Below are 25,092 nucleotides of genomic sequence, written 5' to 3' on the forward strand. Positions count from 1 at the left end.
AGACATATGATCATCAGCATGTGAAGCAACCTCATGGGGAGTGGATGTGGGAAGTAAAAGGATTTCCTTCTTAAGGAGAGCACCGGCATTAGGATGAAGTTCTTGGAATGGAAAGACATTTTCATCGAAGACAACATCCCGAGATATATAGACACGACCTGTGGAGACATCTAAGCATTTACCACCTTTATGGAGAGGACTATAGCCAAGAAACACACACCGTTTGGAGCGAAAAGCAAGCTTCCTAGCATTGTAGGGACGAAGATTGAGCCAACAGGCACAACCAAAGGTTCTAAGTGCATCATAGTTTGGTGTAAGCTTGAGGAGGCGTTCCGTAGGAGACTCAAGGTTAATGACTTTGCTAGGAAGTAAATTGATGAGGAATGTGGCTGTGAGAAAAGCTTCATCCCAATATTTGAGAGGCATGGAGGCATTAGCAAGCAAGGCAAGACCAACCTCAACAATGTGACAGTGTTTTCTTTCAGCGGAGCCATTTTGTTGATGAGCATGCGGGCATGAAACATGGTGTGTAATACCCGATTTTTGAAAGAAGGCATTGAGTTTCTCCTACTCACCACCCCAATCAGTTTGCATAGTAACAATTTTCTTATCAAATGTGCGCTCAACATAACTTTGCCAGCTTAGAAAAGCTTGATAAACATTAGAACATTTTTTGAGAAAATAAATCCAAATGAACTTGCTATAGTCATCAATAAAGCTTACATAATAGGCATGTTTCCCAACAGAAATAGGTGCAGGACCCCATACATCTGAGAAGACTTGCTCAAAGGGAGTAGTAGATCTACCGGTGGAGATGGGATATGGCAACTGGTGACTCTTAGCTAGTTGACAAGAAGCACATATATATGGAGTAATTTCTGGGGTGTAAGCTATTTTATTTCTTCTAAGAACTTGTTGAACGACAAATGAAGACATATGTCCTAGACGGCGGTGCCATGTAGATGATGAATGCTTTATTGTGATGAAAGCATGCTTGGAGGACGAAGCAACAATAAGCATCAAGGGATAGAGTCCTCCATAGCAGGGGCCTTTAAACATGATTCGTCGTGTTTCTTGGTCCTTAATCAAAAAGAAGAAAGGATGGAACTCAATGAAAACATGGTTATCAAGAGTAAATCGGTGAACAGATAATAGACTTTTGGAAGCACTTGGAACATGTAGGATATCATGAGGTTTGAAAGAATTATTAGAGGTGCACAAAACTGAATGACCAATGTTACTAATATGCATACATGTTCCTTCAGCAGTGCGGACACGGTCATGTCCATCATACTTGTCATGAGTATGGAGCTTGCTTAGCTCGCTGGTGATGTGGTCGGTGGCGCCAGTGTCATAGTACCAGTTTGTGTCAACTCCAGTAAAGTTAGCACCTTTGTTCCCACGGTCTCCATCACCACGGGCATCATCACCATAGCGCCACCAACAGTCACGGGTTGGGTGCCCATGGATGTCACATATTTGACAGGTGGTGTTGACATACGGGGTGGGCTGGCGCCTGGCGGTCACACCTACCACCACGCCCACCTCCATCACGCCGGTCTTCATCATTGCGACGACGAGGGCACTCATTGTCATAGCGGCGTCCTTGAAAGCCACCACCATCACGGCGGCCCTGATCATCACGACGATCGCGGTAGTCGCGGTGATCGCGGTAGTCCTGCCGGCCACGGTCATCACCACGGCCACGATCATCATAGCGTGGGCGTTCGTCGTAGTGCTGCTGGCGAGGACGGTCGTCCTGACGCGGGCGGTCAGGTCCACGTGGGGTTGCACCACCGCGGCGCGCGACGTTAGCCGACGAGGTGAAGCCTTCATCGGCCTTGTGCATGCGATCATACGCCTGCACCTGGCTGAGGAGATCATCAAGATTGGTGCCGGGGTTGGCGTTGACGGCAGTGCGGAGGGTGTTGTAGTAGCTGCCGAGACCCTTGAGGACATACCAGATGAGATTGTCGGCATCAAGAGGTTTTCCTGCATCAGCAAGTTCAGATGCAATAGCTTTCATCTTAGCAAAATACTTTTTAGCAGATAGATCATTTTTTTGAGTATCATTGAGGGCGGAGTGCAGTTGCTGCACCCTGGTCTTGGACGTTGAAGAAACATGCGCGGTGATGGCGGCCCAGGCTTCGGCCGAGGTCTCAAGACCAACAACATGGACGAGCACGTCGGGGGAGAGGGCGTTGAGGATCCAGCGAAGCACTTATTGATCACGAGAAATCCAGGTAGAGTACTCAGGATTCTCAATGGTGACCTTCTTCTTGTTGACGTCCTCCGTCTCCAGGATCTTCTACGACGCCTCCTCTTTCCCTTCAACGAGATCGAGGACATGGGCGCCGCGAAGGGCCGGGATGACAAGTGCCTTACAGATCAGCGCGTTGTCGCGCGTCAGCAGCTGCAACAAGGACCGTAGCGGATGAAGTCGATGACGACATGACGACGACATGGTTTTTGGAGGCGGCGGCAGGGGATCATAGAACCCGATGCGGCGGCGGTGTTGGTCTTGATCTTGACGTGTGTGTTTGGATGCGGCGGCAAGATCTTGGTCGAGTCTTGGTCGTAGATTTAGGTTTGTCTTGATCTCGGAGGGCGGCGATAGCAAGCAGCGGCGGCAGGGTGCGGCGGCGGCGCAGAGGCTAGGGAGGCGGCAGTTTTAGGGTTTTTGGGTCGTAGGCAACTAGAGCGCGGAAGAGGACCGCTCTGATACCATGTCAATCGTGGTGGAACGATGCGTACCCTCCGGGGGCATCGGTTACGTGTTTATATAGGTGTAGGGAAAAGCTCCCATACGTGGCGTACAAGAGTTATACGTGTACGTGTCGGAGTACTACTCCGTACCCGTACACATATGATTACATAGTCTAACATTTATGACAAGAAAAACAGGATCCCTAGCCTTCGCCTAAAATTTAAATTTAATACAGTACTACTATAAATTTTCTATACAAATTCTTAGGATCAAGAAGAGGCCTAAAAAAGCCAGCAGGTTCCTGGGTCCAGTCCATCACAGGCTAGAAAGCAGCCGGCATGGAGAGGGAAAGCGGCCGCAAGACGCGCCGCCGTCACACATTCCACCACCACAGCACTCCACTTCACACTCTGCCCAGCTCCAGCTGCCTCTTCCACTCCCAAATCGTCCGAGCCCAATGGTGGTGGTAGTCTCGCCACTCCCCCTCCTCTTCCTCCTCCTCGCCGTCCGCGCGGCCGTTGGTAGCGGCGCGGGGGCGAACGGCGGCGGCGGCGGGCAGCTGTGGTGCGTCGCGAAGAACAACGCCGAGGACGGCGCGCTGCAGTCGGCCATCGACTGGGCCTGCGGCCCCAACGGCGGCGCCGACTGCCGCGCCATCCAGCCGGGCGGCGCCTGCTACGAGCCGCCGGACCTCCTGGCGCGCGCCTCCTACGCCTTCAACGACTACTTCCTCCGATCCGGCGGCGCCGCCAGCCCCGCCGCCTGCGACTTCTCCGGCGCCGCCGCGCTCATCGGCCTCAACCCCAGTAAGCACCGGCGTCGGATCCTCTCGTGAATGGTTTTCAAATATATCAAGCACCGTTTTGCTTCGTTAGATGCTGGATTCATGTTATGGAGTTGTGACATTGTGGCCGTCGGTGCTCATGCCCACATTTGTTTTTGCAGGTCACGGGAACTGCGTGTTTCCTTCCAGGTCAGTGCACCTGTGCATACACCCTCCAAGTTCGGTTTTCATTCTCTGAATTCCGTCTCTGCATACCCTATGATGAGTACCAGTTAACCTTCTGCCTTCCTGCCCAAATTTCTACATTAGTCCTATATAATTGGAGGAATTGAACTGAATATTTCATTTCGAAATAGAACTAACAAAGTCGTATGCCTGTATGTGTTGAAGGTGATGTTTGCAAGTATCATAGGCTTATAGCTAACAACTTGAGCTCAGTGCTTGAGAGTGAACACCGAAATCTCTTGAAATATAACATCTGCTAAGTGCGCCACAGGAGCAATTCAGATAATTCTATATCAATTATTCTTTCAACTGATTCCCAACTTTTACCAAATCGATCCTCCGTTCCTTCTTGTGGATGTTAAGATCAAGACCTTGGTGGGAGATCATAAAAGGTAATCAATGAAGTAACGACATGTGAATATATGGATTTTGTGTTGTTCCGGCTAGACATAGGACTAGGAGCTGGGCGCCACACCTTTGCCCGTGGCTGCTAGGCCTGAAAAGCACGTATTGTCGTGATGACATGACAAACTGAGACAATGTCAGCCCTGAGCATGTCATGTGGCATGCCAAGTCACCATCTGGTGACCTTCTTTCTTTGATTGTTCTTCAGACCATGTCAAGAACAGCCTTGGAAGAGGCAGTCAATAACAAAATTACTAAATCACCCTTGAAAAATGGCACAACATGGCAAAAAAAACCCATGATAATATAGCTTCCACTAATATCAGTAGTGATTAGGCATAGCTAGTATTGAAGTGATCATCTTATGATAAGTAATCAAGCATGTTATTAGTCTTTAGTTCTCTTCTTTCTACCCGAGTTCATGTGATATACCCTTTTACTACTAGTTTGATCAAGACCAGCACTTATCAGTACACCCTAACCGATCAACCATCATCACTAATATAGTGTAGATGCTTCAGAAATTTTAGTGATGTTAAGTAATGGGTCACGTAAATTAATCGTGTGATTGTACCTCATTCACCATATTAATCTTGTGTGCATGTGGTGAGGCTCACAAAAGGTGTTAAAAATTCATTCAGATTTATCGTAGTATGTGACATCTGGTTGAAAATGTATACTTTATAACTCAGCCTACCGTGTCCAAATCCCGGCTCCGCTGCTGCACTAGTTATTCTTCAACCATACTAGTAAGTTAGTACCCTTCTCCTTACAATGTGACGATATGTTTCTTCCATGTTGTATTCGAGGGCTTTGAGGTAGTGGTTGAGCTCTGCTAGATGATTCCTGTCGATACAGCATTGTAAGACTAAGCTGATGTAAATCTGGAATCATTGGGTTTCTACCCCTTCCACAGATGGGTTGTAGAAGAGCAAGTTGATCCAGAAGGAAATGAGTAGCAATTTTGGCCCTTGCTTACCATGTGATATCTCCGAAAGCAATAGCACTCAATATCAAGGAGTGCAGGCTTTGGAGATTGGCAGCCTATATAAATGGATATAATATTGCAAACTGTATTGTGTGTGCCACCGTGCAAATGACGTGGATATCATCCTTGGGCCAATGCTCATGGTCACCCACTCTTTCATTTATCCAAGTGAGTTGGGGTGTAACATCATAGTAAAATAGGTTTCTTGAGGCAAGCACCATGCCACCATCTCCCAAATATAATTTACTATAGGTCATCTGTATTGTCTAGTATTCCAAATAGAAGGTTCATGACCTTGTGCCGTTCATCATTGGTTAATCCTCCTTCAGTAAGGATAATGCTCACTTATTACTTTCATATAATCTACTGCACATTCGTTAAACAAATTATCCACTGGAGGATACCAGTTTCTTACTGTGCCATGCAAATTGCTGGTGTACAGTTTCAGTTAAAAGACATGATCAATTGTCTTGCATTCAGGGTCTATTTATTGTGACAAGTCGCAATTCGTTGTTCCCACATGAACATTATTTGCAGTTTGCATCCCTCAGTATGATTGTTGCATTTTATTTCATTTACATCCTGCAATATGCTTTTCATATCCTTCGATGATTGTCTTGAACTCCGCCTATGTTGTCTCAACATAGCCTATGTTGTCTCAACATAGCCGGTCCCAAGCCCGGGTAAAGGAGGAGGGTTGTGATAGGCGAGGCGAGCCAACGTAAAAAACCCAGCCACTCTTATGGAGATGAAACCCAAAGGAACCTCGTTGGGGCGTAACCCTCTTAGCGACGCGCCACATCGGAACCCGGTGTGGTGTCAAATGGGCAAGGGCCGGGCCGTCACCCCTTGGTGGCGCACCGTATCTTGATCTCGGATACGGTGATAAGTGAGCAAGGGTCGGGTCGCCGCATCCTTAGTGGCGCGCCGCACCGACGCCCCGTGTAGTGAAAAATGAGCAAGGGTCTCCGCATTTGACTCGACGAGTGCGGAGGGTAAGGAAGTTAGCCGAGCCTAGGAGGATACGCTTAGGTAGCCGGAACGTAGGGGTCCCCGACGGGTAAGTTACGGGAGTTAGTTGATACAGATGCGAGGAGGCGTGTTGATGTCCTATGTGTCCAAGAGACCAAATGGAAGGGACGAGAAGGCGAAGGAGGTGGAGGATACCGGTTTCAAGTTGTGGTACACGGGGACAACTTCAAACAAAAATGGAGTAGGCATCTTGGTCAATAAGAGCCTCGTGGATGGAGTTGTGGACGTCAAGAGGCAAGGGGACCGGATGATCCTTGTCAAGTCTGGTTGTTGGGGACTTAGTCCTCAATGTTATCAGCGCGTATGCCCCACAAGTAGGCCACAATGAGAGCACCAAGAGGGAGTTCTGGGAAGGCCTGGAGGACTTGGTTAGGAGGGTACCTATTGGTGAGAAGCTCTTCATAGGAGATCTCAATGGCCATGTGGGTATATCTAACACAGGTTTTGAAAGGGTGCATGGGGGCTTTGGCTATGGCATCAGGAACCAAGAAGAAGATGTCCTGAGCTTCGCTCTAGCCTATGACATGGTCGTAGCTAACACCCTCTTTAGGAAGAGAGAATCCCATCTAGTGACGTTCAGTAGTGGTCTACACTCTAGCCGGATTGATTTTGTCCTCTCTAGAAGAGAAGACAGACGCGCCGCATTGATTGTAAGGTGATACCCGGAGAGAGTGTTGTCCCTCAACATAAGCTGGTGGTTGCTGACTTTCGCTTTAGGATCCGTGTCCAGCGGGGTAAGCGCGCCAAAGTCGCTAGAACAAAGTGGTGGAAGCTCAAGGGTGAGGCATCCCAGGCTTTCAGAGAGAGGGTTATTAAGGAGGGCCCTTGGGAGGAAGGAGGCGATGCAAACATGATGTGGACGAGTATGGCGACTCGCTTGCGAAGGTCGCCGTAGAGGAGTTTGGGGTGACTAAGGGAAGTAGAAGGGAAGCTAAGGATACCCGGTGGTGGAACGATGAGGTCCGAAGGTTATTAGGGAGAAAAAGGACCGTTTCGTGATGCCTATATCTCGGACGAGAAGGCAGCCTAACATGGAGAAGTACAAGGTGGCGAAGAAGGCTGCAAAGCGGGCGGTGAGTGAAGCAAGGGGTCGGGCGTATGAGGACCTCTACCAACGTTTAAACACGAAGGAAGGAGAAAGGGACATCTATAAGATGGCCAAGTTTAGGGAGAGGAAGACGAGGGATGTCAACGAAGTCAAATGCATCAAGGACGGAGATGATCGCCTTCTTGTGAAGGATGAGGCGATCAAGCGTAGATGGCGGGAGTACTTTGACAACCTTTACAATGGAGAGGCCGAGAGCTCTACCATTGAGCTAGACGACTCCTTTGATGATACCGACATGTGCTTTGTGCGACGTATCCAGGAGTCTGAGGTTAAGGAGGCATTAAGGAGGATGAAAGGCGGCAAGGCGATGGGTCCTGATGGTATCCCCATCGAGGCGTGGAGAGGCCTTGGAGACGTAGCGATAGTATGGCTAACTAAGCTTTTCAACCTCATTTTTCGGTCAAACAAGATGCCCGAAGAATGGAGGCGGAGTATTTTAGTACCAATCTTCAAGAACAAGGGGGATGTTCAAAGTTGTACTAATTACCGTGGAATCAAGTCGATGAGCCATACTATGAAGCTATGGAAGAGAGTCATTGAGCACCGCTTAAGAAGGTTGACAAGCGTGACCAAAAACCAATTTGGTTTCATGCCCGGGAGGTCTTCCATGGAAGCCATCTTCTTGGTACGACGAGTCGATGGAGAGATACAGGGAGCAAAAGAAGGACCTTCATATGGTGTTCATTGATTTGGAGAAGGCCTATGATAAGATACCTCGGAATGTCATGTGGTGGGCCTTGGAGAAACACAAAGTCCCAATAAAGTACATTACCCTCATCAAGGATATGTATGATAATGTTGTGACAAGTGTTCGAACAAGCGATGGCGACACTGATGACTTTCCAATTAGAATAGGGCTACACCAAGGGTCGGCTTTGAGCCCTTATCTTTTTGATTTGGTGATGGATGAGGTCACAAGGGATATACAAGGAGACATCCCATGGTGTATGCTCTTTGCGGACGATGTGGTGCTAGTCGATGATAGCCGAACGGGGGTTAATAGAAAGTTAGAGTGTGGAGGCGAACTCTCGAATCGAAAGGTTTTAGGCTTAGTAGAACTAAAACTGAATACATGAGGTGCAGTTTCAATTCTACTAGGCACGAGGAGGGAGAGGTTAGCCTTGATGGGCAGGTGGTACCGGAGAGAGACACTTTTCGATATTTGGGGTCCATGTTGCGTAAGGATGGCGATATCGATGAAGATGTGGGCCACCGAATCAAGGCTGGTTGGATGAAGTGGCGCCAAGCTTCGGCGTACTCGTGACAAGAGAGTGCCACAAAAGCTAAAAGGCGATTTTATAGGACAGCCTATCCGACCTGCGATGTTGTATGGCGCCGAGTGTTGGCCAACGAAGAGACGACATATCCAACGGTTAAGTGTAGCGAGAGATGCGCATGTTGAGATGGATATGTGGCCACACAAGAAAGGATCGGGTACGGAACGACGATATACGGGAGAGAGTTGGGGTAGCACCGATTGAAGAGAAGCTGGTCCAACATCGTCTCAGATGGTTTGGACATATCCAACGGAGGCCTCCGGAAGCGCCGGTGCATAGCGGACGGATAAAGCGTGATGGGAATGTTAAGAGGGGTCGTGGTAGATCAAACTTGACATGGGAGGAGTCCGTTAAGAGAGACCTGAAGGTTTGGAATATCGACAAAGATTTAGCCATGGATAGGGGTGCGTGGAAGTTAGCTATCCACGTTCCGGAACCATGACTTTGCTTCGAGATCTTATGGGTTTCAACTCTAGCCTACCCAACTTGTTTGGGACTGAAAGGCTTGGTTGTTGGTTGTTGGTTGTTGGTTGGATGATTGTCTTGCATTCAGGGTCTATTTATTATGACAAGTTGACATTCGTCGTTCTCGCATGAACAAATTTGCAGTTTGATAACTGACACCCCTTAGTATGATGGTTCCATTTTATTTCACTAACATCCTGCAATATGATTTTCATAACCTTCTATGATCGCGAATGATCAAAGATGAGCATGCATTTCTATCTCGTAGTTATATACACATTTAGTCATCATATAAATTTAACCGATCATAGACATCTACTGAACTTAGGTGTTAATCGTAGTTCTGTAGCTAGACACTTGCTCAAAGTTCGGAAAATTCTTTCGAAGTGATTAGCATATCTGTTACTTGGAAGAAGCAAATTTTATTTGGTAGGTTATTCAAGCTCTCAGTCTTTAAACCAGTCTTTAAACTTATTGCCCTGACCTAACCTCCTCTCCCCCCGCGCCGGCGGCGCCACGCCGGGGTCCAGCCACCCCCGCCGCCGTCTCCCTCCCTAGGGCGCCCTCCTCCCCCGCCGCCGTCACCGGAAGCGCGGCCGGGCTAAGCCATGCGGCGTGGCGGCGGCGGCCTTTCCTCTTGCTCCCACGACCGGAGGGCACGGCGGCGGCGTCCGCCAGGCCTCTCCTTGATGCGGCGACGCAGGGAGGCGACGGCTACGACGTTGATCTGCAGGCGGCGGGCGGCGGCGGTGAGGACCGGGTCCAATCTAGGTCCGTTGGGCCGGGGCGGGCGTCGATCTGCCTGTCGTGGCTCTGCCTCCTCGGCAGGGAGGCGTTCGTGGGCATCCCTCGCGTCATGAGGAAACCTGGGGCAGCAGCCCCGGGCATGGTGGTGGTGGTCATCTTCTTCGTCGAAGGTGGTCGGCCAGGCTGGTAGTCCTGTGTGGGGGATCATGGGATCTCACACAGGTTTCCGGCAATGGTGATCTAGTCCGGGGTGTCATGGCGGTCGGTGAAAACTGAGCCTCAACCTCGGTCTTGGCGGATGATGGCGGCGTCGGTCGACGTCGTTATCTTGTCGAAGGCGTCATCTTTGCCCGTCTTGGCACTACACTCGGCGAGTTGGGGATGCGCGGCTGCCGGTGAAAACCGTGCTCCGACCTCGGTTGGCGGACGATGGCGACGTGTCGCGCCGCTACCTTCTTGAAGGCATCGGCGGTCTCTCTCTCGTGCTGCTCCGGGGGAAACCCTAGGTCCGGGTCTCCCGGATCGGACATGGTGGCGCGCCCTGCGTCGTTCTACCTCTTGGGGCATCGTTTTTGGAGCAGCTGCTGGATGTTGGCGGATTCGGTGGAGTGGTATTCATCTACCACATTGTTGGCGCTGAGTCTCAGTGGCATGGTGCTGCAGGGATGATGTATACGTGCAGGATGGTGGAGCCGTCTGGCGTCATGGTGGCATCGACGATAGATCTTGCAAGGTTAATGCGATGATCTCTCTTAAAGATGGAGTCGAGGAAGACGGCGGGAGCAACTCCTGTGGCGTGTGCGTTGGCGTGCGCTGTGCTTGACTGGATGTGCTTCTCACCTGCTATTGGGCGGTTTGGGAAGGCATTTAGTTTTTGGATGATGCGAGTTGGTGTATTGTCACCCTCTTCATCCCACTGTAGGTATAGTAAGGTTGCTTCGAGATTGATCTTTTGTATTGTTCTTGTAAGGTTTTGTGAATAATCTAATAAAAAAAGCCGTGTGCATCCTTTGGATGCAGAAGCTGGGGCGATATTTCCCCCATTTTGAAAAAATAAATATATATCTCCCTTTTTGCTACTTGTTTATGATAAAAGACAGTTAACTTTACGGTACCCTCAAATGAATACTGGCCATTTTTTTTCCGAGAAAACGCAAAAGAATTTCCGTTTCATTTCATTGAAAAGGAAGACAACAGGGTACAACCTCCAGAGAGGAGGGACACACACACAAATACACGCACACACATGACCGTCCTCACCAAGCGACTACAACTAGGTGAGGAGGTGCCTCTAACATCAAAACGCAACAACAAAAAGCTCTGTGTTCCAATTGGTAAGCTTGATTGGTACTCCAATGTAACCTTAATGGAGTACTATCACAAAATGTTAGGGAATACCTTGATTGTGAGGGTAAAACTGTAGTCTTGCATAGGTAGACGTACAATATAAAATGAATATATGGACCATTCGTTCTTTCTAATCCAATGGATAAGTTCAATTGGTACTCCAATGTAGCTGTCAAGTAGTACTATGACCAAATTTTAGGGAGCACCTTGATTTCAAAGGTAAAATTGTAGTCTTACAGGGCCAAACTCACTTAGTGACGACTCCGTGCAATTCCTTCAGTTAGATACCAATTTGATGCTTTCACAGCGGTGCCGTATTTTCATTGGCAGGGAAGATACATTTCTATTTAGAGTTAGGAGGATATGGTTTGATTGATGCTTTCTAGACGCCGTTCATTCTATTATTCCAATGAGTGGATAAAAAAATGAAGAAAACAATGAGTAAGAAATCAGGATTTTTGATCACTTTGTACATCAGTTCTAGATCTTATGATTGAATGCGGCAAGGATTAGATCCGTGTAGTAGATGCAACAGTGTATAGATTCATTTATAGCGGAGATGGCTGCGACTTTCGAAGAAATTAACCAGTTATTTGAAGCGATAATGGCAACCTGGAGAAATTGAACTGTTTGTTAGGTTAAACATAGCCATCCATTGCAAACTACAAAATTCTGTAATACCCCTCTATAATCAATGGTCAGATTTAATTGTTACTCCATGACACACTCTGGGAGTACAGGGTACTATAAAAACTGTCACACCCAAATATCTAATAACAGTTCGACCAACACAATTAGTTAATGTCTTAAAACTCAGTCACTTTACCCATGTTCAATTCTTAGAAACTGGGACTGATTAACGGTATTTTTTCTTCCTGCGAAAAAGGGTGATCTTTCTGATGTTAAACAGGCCATGCAAAATTCCTCTTTGAGTTAGATATTCCTTAATATTTCAAGTATCCACGGAGCCATTAACCCCATACTTTTATCACTGCAGTTCATCCCCCAAAAATGGCAGCTTCGTAGGAATAACAACCTACGGTCGGACAGGTGCAGATCTAAGCAGAAGTTCTTCATGGCAACTTAACCTCTGGTCATTGCTTCTCTGCATCTCTCTATCTGTAACAATTTTCGTTGTCCCACATTCCTGGTGAATTTTCTTGAACTCCTGTCTGCATGTATATGATAAACAATTGAGCTGCAGCAATGCAGTTTGTTTTCTATGCGGCTGAACCATTGCTTCAGAAGGTAGTGGAGCGTCGAGTGAGGAAAAGAAATCCTCTCTCTGACGCTTCTCATTCTTTTTCTTCTGATTTAGTAAATGAGCATCCAGAGAGGTCCTTGCCCCCTTGTCTCGTGTACTTGATTCAGTTTTTCTTTCGTTTTATGTATTTACTTCCTGCTATCTATAATATTCATTGTTGCATTAATGCTTATATTATGGCATGCATTCCCCTGCGTGAATGCTGCAACTCCCTGAATTAGTTTCTGTCTTACATGTTGACACTGCAAGAACCTGTTTGTAAATTCTAAGCAGGCAATTTATGCTCTATTCCACTGAATACTGTCCGCACAACACACCATTCAGTGAAACAAAATAAGGGAAATCCTGTACACATATTCTGCCTTTCATTTTGACACTGGAAGAGCTTGTGTGTAATTCAACACACAGTTCAGAAAAATAAACTAGTAAGAAGGAGGCTGTACAGATAGAACTATTTGTTACAGATGTCATCTATACAGGTGAAAGATAAGCAAGGTCCTGAACAGTCTTGTCGCCAGCTCTGGAGTGATCGCCGACCCTGGACCGGCAGAGAGGGCATGTCGAGTGGGAGGCTAGCCAGAGGTCGATGCAGTCGACGTGGTAGACGTGGGTGCACGCGGGCAGCAGCTTTGCCATGGCGCCGACCTGGATGACACCGAGGCAGACGGCGCACTCCGTTGAGCCAGCGCCCTTGCCGCTGTGCCGGACGAGCCGGTTGTACATGAACTGGGGAACAAGAAGGCTTGGAGCCACCGTAAGCGGCCGGTGCTCCTCCGAATCTCCGGTGCCGAAGTGTCGTCGACGGTGCTGGGTGAGGTGCTTGTAGAGGGAGAACAGGCCGAAGGCGGCAGTGACCGACGCCACAACGGCGTAGAAGAAGAGGAGGCTGTCAGGCGACATGGCAAAATGCATAGCGCCAGGAGCTGGAAATGGCCACTGCAGTTGCGTAGGCTCAGGCTGGAGATTGTATGATTCGATTTATGCCATCTTGTTTTTTTATGCTATCTTCTTGTTTGTTTGTTGCGTGTGCACTGCCTCCTTTTGGGAGTTATTGAACTGAACAGCTGAAGTGGACTGCTCTGCTGACTAGGCTGGTTCGTCTGAATAATCGAGGCCTCAACTGACGCATCTCTGGTGGTTAACGCAGCAGCGAGAGCGACTGTTCCACTGATTTGCATTCTTGAAGGGGTCAGTGGTAGGCAATGAGGCTTTTCTTAGCATGGGTGTACATACACCCGTCGTCGTTCTGAATGTTCTCGTTGAGTCGTTGTACCATCAATTTTGAGATCCGATTTTTTTTCCATACATTGCAGTACTAAATTTACGAGAACCTGTAAATTTTGAGTGTACATATGCAGTGGCTATCTGGAGAAAAAAAACCCCAGAAATTTATGTTTCCATATATTTGCTATCACCTGTGTTCTCTGTATATGTTGCACACCATATTTGTTTCTCCTATTGTTTTTGTACAGGGTCGTACTAATATACATGTTATTTCAAGTTTTTCTTGGTTATAACTGTAGTGCCACAAATACTTATCAAGAAAGTTTGGTGGGTATATTTGGGCTTGAGCTCAGCCACATCTTCATGAAAAGATCCTTACCTGCATCAGACCGAGCGCATGGCTCTTATTTTATATAAGATCATTTAAACAATATATGCTAATGTACTATTCCAATATGTCATTGACAGGGAGTAGGTGAACCAGGCGTACATATTTTCTTAGGAATACCGGGCATCATATTTAGCAAACGGCCACATCAGGACGTTGCAAAGAGAGTTGTTAGATGGAGCTAATTCAATGATCAATTTTTTTATGAAAAATAAATTGATCTAATTTCTTGGCTTTGAAAGTGAAACATGTTCCATCAGTAAGAAAGCGACCTCAAAAGTCAGCATCATGCAACAAGTTTGCCTCTCTTTATTAACTCAACCTCACCAGATGATGGGCGCTCCTATAGTCTGATCAGGATTTATAGAAAATTTTATATTTTGAGGAAAAACAAGTCCAATGTCTTAAGAGTCAACCGTGAAAAAGCTCAAATAAACTAGACATTACGTTTGTGATCGGGCGACGACAGCGTTTGTGCACTGTTTCCTTCTTGAAGACGTCGCTTATGGAGATGCTGATCTTCTCGGTGTTATTTTGGTGGTGTTAGAGTTGTTGTTTAGAGTTTTCGATCTCTGTAGCGGGGCTTTTCTTTTTTGTAATTCTTCTATTTTTTTTAAATGTGTGCATCATCTTTTATGCCATTAGGGCATGATGTTGTTGCAGAAGTACGCGATATTAATACATGCTTTTTATCGAAAAAAAATTAAACATTACATAACGCCACAAAACACAGTGTTGTCTGCCATTGAGAAAGCTAAAATATCTTGGAAGGGACGCCCCTTTCAGGCCCGTCAATGGCGGTTGTGGGTGCTCACGAACACATTCCGTTGTCTGGCAGGTCATATGACGATTGTAACTGATGTGTGTGTTAGTCTCTCTAGTGCATGTATGTCATTGATGGAGTCTCTTGGGCCTATGTTGTGTGGAAACTGAGACCTCGACGTACTCGCTGGTAAGGAGAAACGGTCCAGCGGTCTATGCGGGGCATGGGGTGCTTTTTTCATAGATTATTTTTTTATTAAAATTGGCTAAAACTTACAAATAAAATCAAATAATAGCTATAATTTAAAATGAATCATCATAAATCTTCATAAGGAAGTGGGACGGCAAAAAATTCTGCTTGTACGAATCGTGCATGGACAAACACAAGATTTAACAAACGTCAACCGCATCACATTTCAGGACGGATCACGTGACAACATCAAGAACTCAAAATGTGTGTGTAGTAGTAAATCCGGGCTATTTTACAAAAAGTAGGAAACTCCCAGTCAACTCAATGTAGCAGGATCACCCCAACTGATAATGATAAAATTTGACAACTTCACAGTTTTCTAAGAGTAGATATCTTCACTTGGTATCTTCGCAAAGGGCTGCTTTTAACAAAAAGACAACCTCATGAGGCACAACTGACACGGAATTAGGCAATACTGTTTTGTTATACACATGAAATAATTAAACACCTATTATCTGAATGTAAATTTGCTTGCGCAACATGGTCTATTACTAATGTTGCTTCTAATTTGTATTACAAGTGTTCCAACTATGTTTGATACTTGCCTGAGGCATTGGTATAAAACTTAGAACACTCAACCCTGTGGGGGGCGACACTTTATTAGTCATGTTTTCTATATAGGAATGATGTGGGTTTTGACTAAGAGCTATTCTTCGCCATTAAAGATGATTTGATTTTTGATTTTAAGATTTAAAGTATATAACCTGCAAGAGTTGTCAAGGAATGAAAGGAGGACTAGTCCACATGGCTAAATATGCTCTTTTGACCGTGGATCACTTAGTTAGTGAGCAGAAGTTAAAATCTAGTCGCATGTATTTCCATTGCAGTGTACTCGGTATATGTCTTTGTTGTTCGTGCACCACCTCATAGAGTTTACGAATCTTTGGTGCTTCACCTCGTAGTTGTAGCATGTGGTTGCTTTGTTAATATAGCGTGGTGAAAACCTGTTTCGAGGAGGCACCTCGATACGTCTCCAACGTATCTATAATTTCGATGTTCCATGCTTGTTTTATGACAATACTTACATGTTTTGTTCACACTTTATGATGATTTTATGCGTTTTCCGGAACTAACCTATTGACGAGATGCCGAAGTGCCGGTTCTCGTTTTCTGCTGTTTTTGGTTTCAGAAATCCTAGTAAGGAAATATTCTCGGAATTGGACGAAATCAACGCCCAGCATCTTATAATTCCACGAAGCTTCCAGAACACCCGAGAGGGACCAGAGGAGGGCCACAGGGGGCCCACACGTGTGGGCGGCGCGGCCAAGGAGCCAGGCGCGCCCCCTACTGTGTGGTGGCCCCGTCAGCCCTCCGACTCCAACTCTTCGCCTATAAGAAGCCTCCTGACCTAAAACATCGATACGAATAAGCCACGGTACGAGAAACCTTCCAGAGCCGCCGCCATCGCGAAGCCAAGATCCGGGGGACGAAGTCTCCGTTCCGGCACGCCGCCGGGACGGGGAATTGCCCCCGGAAGGCATCTCCATCGACACCACCGCCATCTTCATTACCGCTGTCTGTCTCCCATGAGGAGGGAGTAGTTCTCCATCGAGGCTAAGGGCTGTACCGGTAGCTATGTGGTTAATCTCTCTCCTATGTACTTCAATACAATGATCTCATGAGCTGCCTTACATGATTGAGATTCATATGAGCTTTGTATCACTATTCATCTATGTGCTACTCTAGTGATGTTATTAAAGTACTCTATTCCTCCTTCATGATGTAATGGTGACGAGTGTGTGCATCATGTAGTACTTGGCGTAGTTTATGATTGTGATCTCTTGTAGATTATGAAGTTAACTATTACTATGATGGTATTGATGTGATCTATTCCTCCTTTCATAGTGTGATGGTGACAGTGTGCATGCTATGTTAGTACTTGGTATAATTGTGTTGATCTATCATGCACTCTAAGGTTATTTAAATAGGACGCATCTAGCGAGCAAACGTTGGCTCGTTGGTTCCAGCCAGCCATCGGGCCAAAAAAGGAAAGTGTCCCTTCCTCCCACCCCCGTCCGACCAAACCATTCTAGAAAAGGAAACTGGACCCCCCTAGCCCGGATCGCAACAAATCCCGCCAAAATCTAGTCGGGCCCACCGTCCCCCCGTCCCCTATTTACCTTACCTTTCCTTGTACAGCTGCACGCTCCCTTCCCTTTCCTTTCTCTCTTCTTCCTCCCCGTCCCTCCTCCAGATCTTTCTTCCTTCATCCAGATCTCCATTGCAGCTTCTTCCTCTCCAAAAAAGCCAGCAAGTTCTTCCTCCACAGCCAGCCTGCAACTTGTTCCTCCCCGGCCTGCAACTTCTTCTCCCTTTCCCTTCAAATCTCCATTGCAGTCAACACAAAAGACAACAAGTACCAGCAGAAATCTCCATTGCGATCAAGCACAAAGACAGCAAACTAACAGCAAGTTCTTCAGAGGCTGGACAAACAAGGTTAGATTTGCACAGATGCTTACCTCCCCCCTCCCATCTCCTCTTTGCTATATTTTGTTCAACCTTTTGAACCTGGCAACCAGATCTACAAGTTTTCTTCCCAGAAAAAGAACACAATTTGAGCAAAAACACAAACAAAAACCAGATCTACATGGTTAGATCCATTTTCATCTGAACCAAGTAGTGCCTGATGCATAAAAGACAACTATTGAATCACAGAATTGCTTCCTGATGCATAAGTATGTTCCTCATCCATACAAATTCATGGAAAAATGCAAAACAGGCTTGTATATCATAGAAAGAGCATCATAAACTTGGAACAGGACACATGTAGATAAAAAAACTCAACTTTGAGGGCACAAACCTGTTATAATTTGGTGGGATCCTCAAGGTAGTTGCTTTTCAGTTCAGATTATACTCAAGACAACACCTTGCAAGCAACTAATTTAGATGATCTGATGCATACTAACCATAGAATAAGCCACAAAAAATGGGAAGGAGTAGCAATGCATTTAGATGGTCACATAGTACTGGGAAGGTTCTATAGTAGCATTAGGTACCATTAGTTTGTCGAAACCATCGAGACAACCAGTTCACCGACGAACAAACTATGTTTCAACAAGAACTAGTATTGTCACATGACAAAGCTAAGCAGTAAAATGATCGACTTAGCTACCGTTTGAGATGCTCAACAAAAGTTTCTTCCGTCATAGTGCTAATTACATAGGGTTTGCACCGTTTCTCCGTGGCTGATCGATGAAGCAAAATTTGACACTTGATCTGGTCCATGCTAGCCTCCAGTACCTGAAAAAAGCAAGTTTGTGAGAAGGTGTGAATGGTGTTGACAACCATAAACTTTGGTAGCTTATGTCATGCAGATCTGAATCAAAAATGCAATTCGGGAAAACAACTTAGATGGCGTTAGTGTACCAACTTAGATGAATCAGAGAAGCAACTTTAGATGCATCCATAAACAAAGTTTTCAAGTTTACTTACAAACAAAATGAAATTACTTTCTGTTTTGCAGATGAGTGGTTTGGACCTGAACCTAGAACCAGACGATGTCGACATGGAAGATGCAGGAATAAATGGCAGTGACCCCTTTTTTCGCACTCAAGCTGCCCAGACGGAGGTTGTCGATGAGTCTCAGGACCCACTCCTTGCCGAGCATAGTGGACAAGGTGGCGACTCCGATGTGCACAAGTGGTGGAGGGCAGCAATTCAATGCAGCACCACCTCCAGCAAATCCTAGCACTGAAAACATCAACACAACGACTATGCCTACTACAACCCTTTCTGGTTCTTCTAACCCTGAGTTGGCGGATCATGGTGCTGATGGAGTTGCTCCTAATGAAGAAGTTGCATCTAGTCCTCAAGAACCCTTCCTTGGTATGCGATTTGACACAATCGAAGATGCCAGAAAGCACTACAATGCTTACTCAAAAAGACTGGGGTTTTCTATCAAATCAAACACATCACTGAGGCAACCTTTCACTAAGGTGGTGCGAAAGCAACAATTTGTGTGCAACAAGTATCGGGCACCGAAAACAGAAGAGCAAATTCAAGAGGAGAGAGTCAAAATTGTAGAAGAGGTTAGCCCTGTCCAGCTAGATGATGAAGACGGGGATGGAGAAGAAGCTGGACCGTCCAAGAAACCAAAATCTGCAGGAGTTAAGCGGCAAAGGGAAAAAATAAAGCAAACCAAGTGTCCAGCAAAAATGTGTGTGAAGTTGATTAACAACAAATATGAAGTGACATATTTTATTGCAGAACACAATCACCCCATGCTTGTGAAACCTTCACTGACAAAGTACCTGAGATCACACAAAGGCATACCTAGAGATGAAAGGGAGTTCCTGAAATGCCTACATGACTGCAACTTAGAAACTGGGCGTATGATGACAGTGATGTCTTCTTTTTATGGTGAAGAATGTTTCGTCCCCTATGATCCAAAAGCTATAACAAATCTGCGAACAAGTTTGAGGAAGGAGGAGAAGGAATGGGACATTGCTGAGACAGGTGGCTTATTTTGCGAAGTTGAAGGACAAGGACCCGGGTTTCTACTCTCGAATTTCTTTTGATGAAGAGCACAGGGTTGAAAACATTTTCTCGGGTTGACAGTGCTGCAAGGAAGACTTACACAGAAGCATATCATGATTGTGTGTCATTTGATACAACTTTCTTGACTAATCAGTTCAATATGCCATTTGCTCCATTTGTTGGGATAAACAGACATGGACAGTCCTTCATGCTTAGCTGTGGTTTCCTAAGGGATGAGAAAGAGGAGAGTTTTACATGGCTTTTCACCCAGTTCCTTGATGCTATGCATGGTTTGCAGCCAACAAATATTATAACAGCACCGGGACAAGGCTATGAGGAATGCAATCGTAGAAGTTTTCTTTAACACTGTGCACCGCAACTGTCGCTGGCACGTTATGAAGAAAGCAAATGAGAAGCTCGGGCCATTCCTGGGTAGGTACCCTGGTTTGGCTGAAGACTTCAATGAATGCATCAATGAAGGTATGAGTGAGGATGAATTTGAAGCAAGATGGGCAGAGATGATTGCAAAGTGGGATTTAGCTGAGCATGAAACATTTTTATGGTTGAAGAAGTATGCAAAATTCTGGGTTCCATGCTACTACAGACATCGATTCTTCCCATTTTTGCAATCAACTCAGAGGAGTGAGGGATTTAACGCTGTTCTAAAACGTTACATCAACCCTCACAACTCAATCAAGCATTTTGTTAAACAATATGAGAAGCTACAGCAACAGATATTTGGTAAGGAGGGCCACAATGATTTCCGCACGGATGAGCTTGAGCCAGATCCATGGTCGCCGTTCCCTATTGAGAAGCAAGCCTTGGCTGTGTACACACGTCCCATCTACCATCGGTTCAGGAAGGAGTTCGCGCTCATTGGCTGTTATAATGTGCAACCACGGGGGCAATAATTTGTACCAGCTAGTTCCTAACAATGAGAAGTGCTATCCTTATGGTGGAAGGTACTACATGGTTAATGCTAATGGTGGGCAATTCAACTGCGAGTGCTGCAAGTTTGAGCGTGACGGTTTGCTATGTTGTCATGTCTTAAAAGTGTTTACGCATATTGGTGTTGATGCTATACCAGATCAATACATATTACGAAGGTGGACTCCAGCTGCATTGGAAACTGTGGTTCAGCCAACTGTCCCAGCACAAGATGATGTTATGACTGAAGAATCACGGCAGAAATTGCAGTTTGCAAACTTGTCAACTAAGTTTGCTGCTTTGGCTAAACTATCAAGTGCATCAGACCAGCATGATGCTATTGCTCGTAGACACATCAGAGAAATGACAACTGAGTTTGCACAACTAAACAAGGTAAAAAGGAAGAGGAAACCAACTACTTCAGCACCTGAACAGTCAGCAAATCATAATTCTAATAGGACATCTACTTCAGCACCTACTATGCATCAGAGAACATCTTTAGGGCCTACCCGAACGCGACCAGTACCTCCACCTACAACATCAAACAGGCAGCAGGCACCTCGGTCAGCTCCAGGGCATGTGCCAACAACACATACTACAGGTGATGTGCCACCAACAACTAAACCCGCACCAGCAACTTCCCAGCAAGGACAGTCTGCACCGTCTGCCCCTACTCGCCAAGGTCGTCCAAACAAGAAGCAGAAAAGCATAGAGTCTGACATTCCATATGTGCAACAGGCAAGTCACATGGTTGGGGCAAGTGAAGAAGCTATGGTTATTCTTGATCCTCCTAGGTCGAATACAAAAGGAAGAAAGAAGAATCGATACCCTGGTGGGATTGAGTTGCAAGCAAAAAGAACAATTCTGTGTACGTTGTGCGGATTGCCTAGACATAATTCAGCAACGTGTGAAAATTCTCTGAAAGGATGAACTTAAATTATGTCTGCTCAAGGTCATTTTTTTCTGTGTGTGTAAGATCGGATAGTATTGCAAGACACAACAACTTATGACACAATCTACAATTATAAGATGTAATTGTGCTTGAAATGTTGAATTTTCAATACTACAATGTAATTTGTGCTTCCCAAATTGAATTTCAGTAATGCAAGTAGTTAGAAGGAGAGAATATACATCATTTTCCTTTCTTCTTGAGAGCTTTCCTCCAGTCGATGGTGTTGTGGATGGAAGTAACCCATGTGTGAGTCATGATTTTCCTAATATTTGATATGTCCTTCCCTCCATAGTTTGGGAGAGACCTTCCTGTCCAGTGCTCAGCATTCATAAGTGCATGGACACCACAATCCTTGTCGCGAGAAAAAAGTGGGAATATAAGTTATGTATTCGAGCAAGTAATTTATATGAGTTACAGAAGAACAAGTGAATCAAATTAGCACAAAACTAAATTAATCAACTTAAATATTATGCTTTGAACAACTAGATGTATTTGGAAAAGGAGTCCAGTTGAAATTTTATGAAGCTGGTAAGAAGCAACCTATATTATATGGGAAAAGAAAATAACTTAGCCTACTTCAGTACAAGTACTTCACCCCCGTGAAAACTATTTTAAGGATGCTGAGTAAGCAACTTAGATGCTACTAACACTGTTGAGAGGAAGCAAAAAAGGGGTTGTTCAGAAGCAACTAAGGTAAGGAGAAGTTGCACACAAGCAAACTTAGCTCAAAAAAAGGTAGGCAACTGAGGTATACGTTGAAAAGCAAATTAGTGTTAAATTTGAACTATGGAAACCTTCTTATAGAAGCAACTAAGTTGTTGCTAGTGAAACAAAAAAAGTACTTGCTGGAAGCAACTAGGGTGTCCACAGTAAGGTGAAGCAAAATAAGAACATATTGGCTACTATTGAAAAGCAACTTAGATGTGCAGTAGGAGCAAAACTTAGATGCTAATAAAAGCAAGTTATCTGAATGAGTGTTTTTATGTGCTTACTTAGTTTTCTGCTTTGGAGCAAAAATGTCGCTGACGTCAAACTTCTCAAGCTTGATGCGTGATTTTGGGTACTCTTCATTCCATAGAGATGTTATTGCTTCCTGAAGATTCTTCACAAGCAGGCCCAATTTTTTATCATTTATTGTCCTCATAGAGTCAAGAACTTCGAATCTTCTATCTTTGATGTTGAGAACAAGCAACCAGTAGTGGTTCACTTTCACAATTGGGTCTTCGCTCATGTTTTACAACACTGGAAGCAACACCTGTTCGTGTGGTTGGCAGATAACAAAGAAATCAGGTGCAAAACAGAACTAGAATGACCGTGGTCCAGAATATGAATGAACACAAAAAAGGAAAAAAGAAAGGGGGAAAAAAGATTACCAAGTCTTTCTTGTCAAGATGTGCATCCTTCTTCGCAAAGTACTTCTTGACATGCTTGTGATTCCAACCATATTCCTGAAGTAATGTCTACAGAAAAGATTTGAGGAATCCCCCAGGTGGTGCAGTTAGTTTTGCTTCGAATATCTGTGCTTGACAAGTAAAAAGAAACAGAACAAAAACAGACACAAAAAAAGGTGTTGGGGTGCTAACCATAAATCTCAAAGGCATCACAACTTTCTTGTCATTCTTATCTTTCCTCGAGCATAATTGATTCGAGACCTAGTTCGAATACTCGTGTTATCTAGCTCAGCACAAGGCATCATTGAGTTTGCCAGCTCCTCGATGGGACACAAAAACTTCTCGAAGTTGACAATGATTGGGGTGTTGTCCTTGTGCTGACCCCTTCCATTTCGTTTACCACCCGAGATAACTAGATCATAGACTTCCTTCACATCAGCAGAGCATGCATAGGTATTTTTGCTTGAAAAGTCTATGTACGGTGACTTATAACATGCAGCTGGTCGGATGATCCGGCCAGGAGCTGCATTTGAGTTGCTTCCAGAACCATCCATGGAAGGAGTGACCTTGTTGCCAACATGAGTTGGTGTTTGGAGTTCAGCTTCACTTTGATGTCCTGCACCGATAGTATCTGCTTCGTCTGTCAGGTAGCCTTTCTCCCTTTCAACCTTGGTACATAAAGCAATGGCTTCTTCCTCCATTTCTGGACTCCAAACATCGTCGTAGTCATCAAAAATTGGAGACCCAAAGGACCTAAAAGATTGTGGTGTTGTCCCATCAGATGCTGCAACTACAGGAGTTTGTTGTTGGCTTTTCTGTGGACTATCAAACCCAAGGCTGAAAGATGGCGGGTCACAACCCTTCTCCCATCTAGGATCCTTAGCTCGCGGAGGTGGACAAGTTTGACGAGTTGGAACCGTTGATTTCTTGGCGGCACTGTTGGTCTGCGATCCTTGACAAGTAGAAGGCGTAGCAGGAGATGTTGGAGTATTCTTGTTCCGGCGTGGAGAAGTACGAATGAAAAGAGCTTGTGCCGGATTTTTTGTTAGTGAAACTGCATGACTTGCGTCTGGAGGAGGTTGCGGTGCTGCACCTGTGTTGTGGGCTGCTATTCTTGAACTAGTTGCAGCTCTTCGAGGTGAAACAGGCGCTTGATTAGCTGAAGTTGCTGCCGTATCGACCATAGTTGTGTCTGACATTGCCATAGTTGATTTTGGTCCCAACGGAGCTGCAGTTTGGTTGGCAGTATGTACTGTGACCTGATCCTGAACTATTTCAGACTGCACATTTGTATCCAAAGGTCTGACACGATGCGCAACCATTTTTTGTTTCATCTGGACTCCTTTCTCACCCCTGATTGCTAACTTATCAAATGCAATGCACTCTGCCTGAACTTTCTGTACAACAGTGTCCCTGCGGAACTGGTCCAGTGGTGGTGTTGTTGTAGGAGAACCCCTTTGAGACCTAGCTATCTCCTCCATGAATATGGAATTGGGGTATATCTTCTCTGTTATATCAAAGAATTTTGGGCCCCGGTTGTTTGTCATGTCAATGTCTTTGCCTCCGGATGCCGCAAACCCTCGATATCCGAGAACGGGCTCGATCCAGTGCAATGGAGTGTTTGTCGCGCCAACCGATTGAGTGTTCACATTTCCCAACCTAGCAGCATCTCCTTGGTGTATTGTCGAAACGAGGAGATCTCCTTGGTGTATTATCGAAACGAGCATCACGGTCTTGGAAATCATCATCCTCAATGTGCTGTCCATTTGAAGGTTGTTGTTTGCCGGCACCATCTTCATTGTCACCGTCGTCATCGCCTTCATCATCCTCGTCATCGGCCGTCTTCATCTTCTTCGTCATCGTCATTACCATCTGCATTGTAATCCTCATCATCCGCATCCTCAGCATCCTCTTCATCAACAACAATAGAAGGTTCAGGCCTTTGCCTCTTCCTAACTCTTCCACAAACACCTTTTGCACTCTCTTCTGCTTGTTCAAAGTCCCCTACTTGTTCTATGAAAGTGCCCAACCTGTTGGAGATATCGGTGCATAGCTCCCCAATCATCACAGCAAGTTTCCTCTTTTTCTGCTCAGCAAATACAAAAGCAAAAAACTAGTGAGAATTATTTAGTTTTGTATGAAATCACTGTGTACATTTTGAGAAAACAGAAAATAAAAAGTGGGAAAAAGGAAAAATGAAATTACCTGACATGGGTAATTCCTAGGCAACCTTGATGATACAAACTCTTCTAATCTCGTCATCCCGACAAAAAGACCGTCTCCAATAGTCACCCCCACCCCATCTTTCAACTGTAAAAAATCAGGAAATGTCATAATTTGTTAGCATGAGTGTGCAATTTGAACTGAACTATG

The 25,092-nt window shown here is 45.4% G+C and overlaps 2 protein-coding genes and 1 pseudogene across 2 annotated transcripts; 2 read left to right on the forward strand and 1 right to left on the reverse strand.

Annotated features, from left to right (window-relative positions):
- Positions 1–3,164: 3,164 nt before the first annotated feature.
- On the forward strand, positions 3,165–12,330 carry LOC124657630 (PLASMODESMATA CALLOSE-BINDING PROTEIN 5-like). The gene is made up of 3 exons (XM_047196152.1): positions 3,165–3,513; positions 3,653–3,680; positions 12,083–12,330. The coding sequence occupies exons 1-3, from the start codon at positions 3,165–3,167 to the stop codon at positions 12,237–12,239; spliced, it is 534 nt and encodes a 177-aa protein (XP_047052108.1). The 3' UTR covers positions 12,240–12,330.
- Positions 12,331–12,820: 490 nt separating this feature from the next.
- LOC124657641 (RING-H2 finger protein ATL39-like) lies at positions 12,821–13,261 on the reverse strand. Its single transcript, XM_047196162.1, has one exon. It carries the CDS (start codon positions 13,259–13,261, stop codon positions 12,821–12,823), a length of 441 nt encoding a protein of 146 aa, XP_047052118.1.
- Positions 13,262–19,781: 6,520 nt separating this feature from the next.
- Positions 19,782–20,981, forward strand: LOC124657653 (annotated as a pseudogene).
- The last annotated feature ends 4,111 nt before the right edge of the window (positions 20,982–25,092 follow it).

This window comes from Lolium rigidum, chromosome 1 (genome assembly GCF_022539505.1).
Source record: "Lolium rigidum isolate FL_2022 chromosome 1, APGP_CSIRO_Lrig_0.1, whole genome shotgun sequence".
NCBI classification, from domain to species: Eukaryota; Viridiplantae; Streptophyta; class Magnoliopsida; order Poales; family Poaceae; genus Lolium; species Lolium rigidum.

Excerpts from the sequence above, each read along its gene's own strand:
- LOC124657630 (XM_047196152.1), top strand. The coding sequence starts at position 3,165 with ATGGTGGTGGTAGTCTCGCCACTCCCCCTCCTCTTCCTCCTCCTCGCC. Across the intron at positions 3,514-3,652 it reads GCTCATCGGCCTCAACCCCA|GTCACGGGAACTGCGTGTTT; the intron begins GTAAGCACCGGC and ends TTGTTTTTGCAG. Across the intron at positions 3,681-12,082 it reads AACTGCGTGTTTCCTTCCAG|TTCATCCCCCAAAAATGGCA; the intron begins GTCAGTGCACCT and ends TTATCACTGCAG.
- LOC124657641 (XM_047196162.1), bottom strand. The coding sequence starts at position 13,261 with ATGCATTTTGCCATGTCGCCTGACAGCCTCCTCTTCTTCTACGCCGTT.